General features: G+C 49.1%; 1 protein-coding gene across 4 annotated transcripts in view; it reads left to right on the top strand.

The window, feature by feature from the left end:
- Positions 1-4,653, top strand: part of Tbc1d14 (TBC1 domain family, member 14) — a 62,264-nt gene that overhangs the window by 28,468 nt on the left and 29,143 nt on the right. For 3 of the 4 annotated variants that reach the window (XM_013023940.1, XM_013023939.1, XM_013023938.1), the window contains exon 3: positions 2,471-2,589. In XM_013023940.1, coding sequence (XP_012879394.1) covers positions 2,471-2,589 — 119 coding nt within the window. Of the gene's footprint in view, positions 1-2,470; positions 2,590-3,401; positions 3,469-4,653 lie in introns of those variants that run through there. The other variant, XM_013023941.1, reaches the window with a different exon arrangement.

Here is a 4,653-nt window from a genome sequence, read left to right as displayed (position 1 = left end):
CTGTCCCTCAGCTCTTCAGCTCAAGGCTAGCACTCTACCACTTGAGCCACAGCACCACTTCCGGCTTTTTTCTTTTTGCTTATGGGGTGCTGAGGAATGGAACTCAGGGCCTCAGGCGTGCAAGGCAAGCGCTCTACCACTGAGCCACCTTCCCAGCCACAACTTCCTTTTCTTGAGCCTAGATTTGGTGTGTCTGGTTGGACAATTTGCTGACTGGACACCTAGAAGGCCATGGGACGTGGGCCAAGACGGTGACTATTCTCAAAGGCATCCATCCCATTTGTATTTGGGAACACCACCTGGGATTTGAAATGCCACCTGGGACTTCAGGTTGGGACCAGCCACGCCTCTCTGGCCTTGTAATCCTGAGTCACTGTGAGCCAAACACGCTATTTGGCCCCCACATACTCTGTGCACTTACCTCAGCATTACAAGCTTCAGTCAGGGTTGAAAGCTTTCCTGAAGCTGTGCATGATGAGATTATTTCCTGTCCATGTTGGTGGCGTGTGGCCAGAGAACCCAGTGATTGGCATCTGACCCAGCTTCTCTGCCCACCTGCAGAGTGAGTCACTGACCTCTCTGGATCTACGTAATCCATTCTGGGTGGTGGGGTGGTGCTGTCCGGTCCCTCAGATTCTCCCCATGCTGTGTGTGAGGCCTTGCCATTGCTGATGATGAACAAGAAGTCCTGACTGTTGAGGTGTGGTGTTCTGGCCGTGGTCAAGGCACCCACTTCCTTTGTCCCTACCTTTCTTATCTGCTGCTCGCAGACTTTGCAGGGCTCCTTGATTAGTGTTTGGCACCAGTTGTCTTTTTCTGTCTTATGCAGTCATTTCAGGTCTGGGAGAAAGGCCAGGCCCGCATGGAGTAGAAGCAAAGGGAAAGAGCTTCCAAATACTAGGACGTCTGACTTTTAACACAAGGCCTTTGGCCTTGGCACACCGTTCAGTAGGCCAGGCTCATCAGATAAGTAGCACTTAATGAGATATTTGTCTCAGGCCTTGTCTGACTCTTTCTCCTCACACATATTTGATAGTTTTCCTGTAATGTTGAAAATTTTGACTTTTGGGTACTTGTGGCTGGCACAAGGTAGATCCTTTCAGACGTTTGGGTCCATGAGCTAATGCATATTCTCCATGTCTCAGGTAAGTGGAAGTGATTTTAGTACCTCTGAGGAAGCACTGTGAACCCGGGAGTCTAGGGTGTTACCTCTACTCATGCGTCCAGTAAACAGAAACTGTCCCACCCACTTGCTGCTCACAGCCTTGGTGTTTAGAGGAAATTATTATTTTTTCCTTTCTACTTTTTAGAAGCTTCAGTAGGCCCGTCTAGCTGAGAGAAAAATTACTTGTGAAATAATTTTACCAGGAGCATCACTCATGACAACAAATGTCAACAAAATCCAGCTCACAATCATTTCTGCTGTCTCCTGGAGGGGAGTTGAGAGCTAGGGTTTACTCCGAGTTTGTTGGCCCTGTTTTCCCAACTAGATTATGTTCCCGTGAAGGGGTGGTTCTGAGAGCCTTGTGCGCAAGCACACATGGTGTTTGATATTTCAGGGAGCAAAGGGTGTGCAAGCACGGGCACACACCCCTTCACCCTTCTGTCTGGGTGTTTGGAATGTGGGTCACCAGATGTGCCTAAGCTTTTGTGGTTGTAGTCCACGGATCAAATTAGTGACTCAGTAGGAATGGAGGCCTTTAGATTTCCAGAGCATGGCAAAATGATTTCCACAGTGGCAAGTGGAGCTCATATACAGGGCTATATGCATATACATAAACTACGGTACATACGGGGCAAGATTGTGGTGCTGTAACTCCTTCAAACAACTAATAGTTTAGCAGAATGAATGCCAGGAAACTACATCATGAGTTGGGGGGCCGGGGGAGAAAAGAAGAGGGGAGCAGGTGAATGGAGAGAGGAAGTGTGGGTGAATATGGCTATAATATTCAAAGTACATATGTGAAATTGAATCAGGTAGCTTGAGCAGCTGGGGTTGGGAGGGATGGGGGAGAAGGATGGAAGTGGTGGCGTTGATCAAGATGCACTGTACTCAGAAACTGACACATTGACAAGCAGCAGTTGCATGGTGATTTGGAGTGAGGGAGTCCCGGTGGCCTTTATAACCATCACTAAAAAGTTAGTGTCCTGAAGACAGAAAGCAGCACCTCTCGCACAGAGGCCTTGAGATCCCGCATCAGAGTTGGTGGGTCCTTGTACAGGGCTGTGTGATGGAGAGACCTTGTAGCTTCCCCAACTTGGGAACATGTAAGACTCAGGGGAAAGTCCTGGGTCTCACCGAGAGCCGTTAGGCCCCTGTGGGCAGCAGTTTCTCCCTCTGACTAGCAGGAAAGATTTCCGGTGCGTTATCCTCAGAGTTAACTTACAAAGCATCATTCTTGCTTTTGGAAGAACCTCATGTAAAAAAGAACTGGCTGGGCCCAGAGTCACGATGGTTTCTTTGTTCTAGGAACATGAAGACAAGGCTGGAAGCCCAAGCAGGCCACCCTCCCCGAAGCAAAATGTGAGGAAGAACTTGGACTTTGAGCCGCTTTCCACCACCGCACTCATCCTGGAGGACAGACCCGCGTGAGTCTCAGGAAATCTGTGTGCCGTCTGCCTCAGGAGACAAGGCAACTCGCCAGGCCTTTTCACTGGAGAAGAGCGGGATCCAGAGAGGGAAGGAGAGTGGCCATATTACTGTCCCCCTGCCCTCCCCCTCCCCCCGCCGCCACTGCCCACATCAGTGTGTGTTCTCTAATGATACCATGTGGCCCATTGGCATAACTGCCCCCAGCACTCAAGTTTTTCCAGGCATTTCCACTCAGGAAGGTTCTCTTTTAGTTTGTCATTTAGAAATACTTAAGTAGCTACTATACATGTGAGACTGGTTGTGATCTCTGGAGTCCCTGGGCAGCAGATGCTGAAGAAGTGGTTTTTTTTTTTTTTTTGGTTGGTCGTAGGGCTTGAACTCAGCCTGGGTATTGCCCCTCAGCTCTTCAGCTCAAGGCAAGCACTCTTAACACTTGAGCCACAGCGCTACTTCCAGTTTTCTTGTGGAAATAAGAATCTTATGGACTTTTCCTGCCCTGGCTGGCTTTGAACTGTGATCCTCAGACCTCAGCCTCCTGGGATTACAGGCACCCAGCTTGAAGAGGTGTTTTGGGAATGCCTTGGTATTGTAGGGCACTTCCTGCACTGGCCTGTGGGGTTCTTGGGGTCACAGTGAGCAGGCTGTGGCTAATTACAGACTGGGCCCTGTGGACCCATATGTCCACTGTGTGCTATGGACATCATTTGCTCCACTTCGCCGGGTCATAGACCATCTCTTTCTATTTACTCAATTTCCTTAGAACATTGTGTTGGAATAGGAGGTTCTTTGATCAAGAAGGAGAGAGCAAGAAGGCTGGAAAAACATCAAGCTAGTTAATCTCTAAGGCCCCTGTCCACCTCTAACACTTAAAGCAGGTGAAGTCTAAAGAGGAAGTGTGTCTCCTCCTGTTAGTTCTTGGGTCGTGGAAATGGATGTGGGGAGATCCTGGCGCAGAGGACTGCAAGTCAGGATGGCATCGTGTCATGGGAACAGGGCCATCAGTGTGGGATGCGCTGGCTGGCGTCTCCTCAGCCTTTCATGCTGGTGGCAGGCCTGCTTCTCGGGCACCAGGGCTCATAGTCCCCCAGGGAACATGGGTCCTGGCTGTGGTATGTGGATGTGGGCAGATGCAGGCCAGGCACCACTGCCCTTCCCTAAAGTCGACAGCCACTTAAGAGCTATTAATGGGATGCCCAGAATGATTAAAACGATGTATATAAAGAGTAAAGCAAATGAACTACAGAGCTAAACTCATGTATGTATTTATTTATTTTTTATTTTTTTGTTGGTTGTGGGGCCTGGATTCATGGCCTGGGCACTGTCCCTGAGCTCTTTTACTCAAGGCTAGCACTCTACCACTTTGAACCACAGCTTCACTCTTGGTTTTCTGTGGATTAATTGGAGATAAGAGTCTCTTGGACTTTTCCTGCCCAGGCTTGCTTTGAACCGTCATCCTCAGATCTGAGCCTCCTGAGTAGCTAGGATAACAGGCCTGAACTGTTCGCACCCAGCTTTAAGCTCAGTCTTTAAAAAAAAAAACTAGCCAGAGGGGCTGGGAAGGTGGCTCAGTGGTAGAGTGCTTGCCTCGCATGCATAAGGTCCTGGGTTCCATTCCTCAGCACCACATAAACTGAAAAAGCTGGAAGTGGTGCTGTGGCTCTAGTGGTAGAGTGCTAGCCTTGAGCTGAAGAGCTGAGGGACAGTGCCCAGGCCCAGAGTTTAGACCCCACAACCGACAAAAAACAAAACAACTGGCCAGATTAATACAGCTCTGGTTGTGGCTCCGGTGATAAAGTACCTACTGAGCAAGCTCTGGGCCCTGGGTTCAAACCCTACTAGGACCAAAACAAAGAAACCCAACTCCAAACCAAAGCTGAGCCCAACCAGAGAGCCCAGTCATGCTCTGAGGTGCAGACACAAATTTTTTTTTAAGACAAGAGTGAGAAATACCAAATAATTGCTTATTATATTATAGGTAATTGTTTTGTTTTGTTTTTTTGGGTCCAGCCTGAACTCTGGGCCCCGGGCGCTGTCCCTCAGCTCTTCAGCTCAAGGCTAGC

Source organism: Dipodomys ordii, unplaced genomic scaffold (assembly GCF_000151885.1).
Source record: "Dipodomys ordii isolate 6190 unplaced genomic scaffold, Dord_2.0 Scaffold71, whole genome shotgun sequence".
In the NCBI taxonomy this organism is placed as follows: domain Eukaryota; kingdom Metazoa; phylum Chordata; class Mammalia; order Rodentia; family Heteromyidae; genus Dipodomys; species Dipodomys ordii.
Note: the sequence above shows the minus strand (reverse complement) of the source record. Positions and strands in the feature narration are given on the sequence as shown.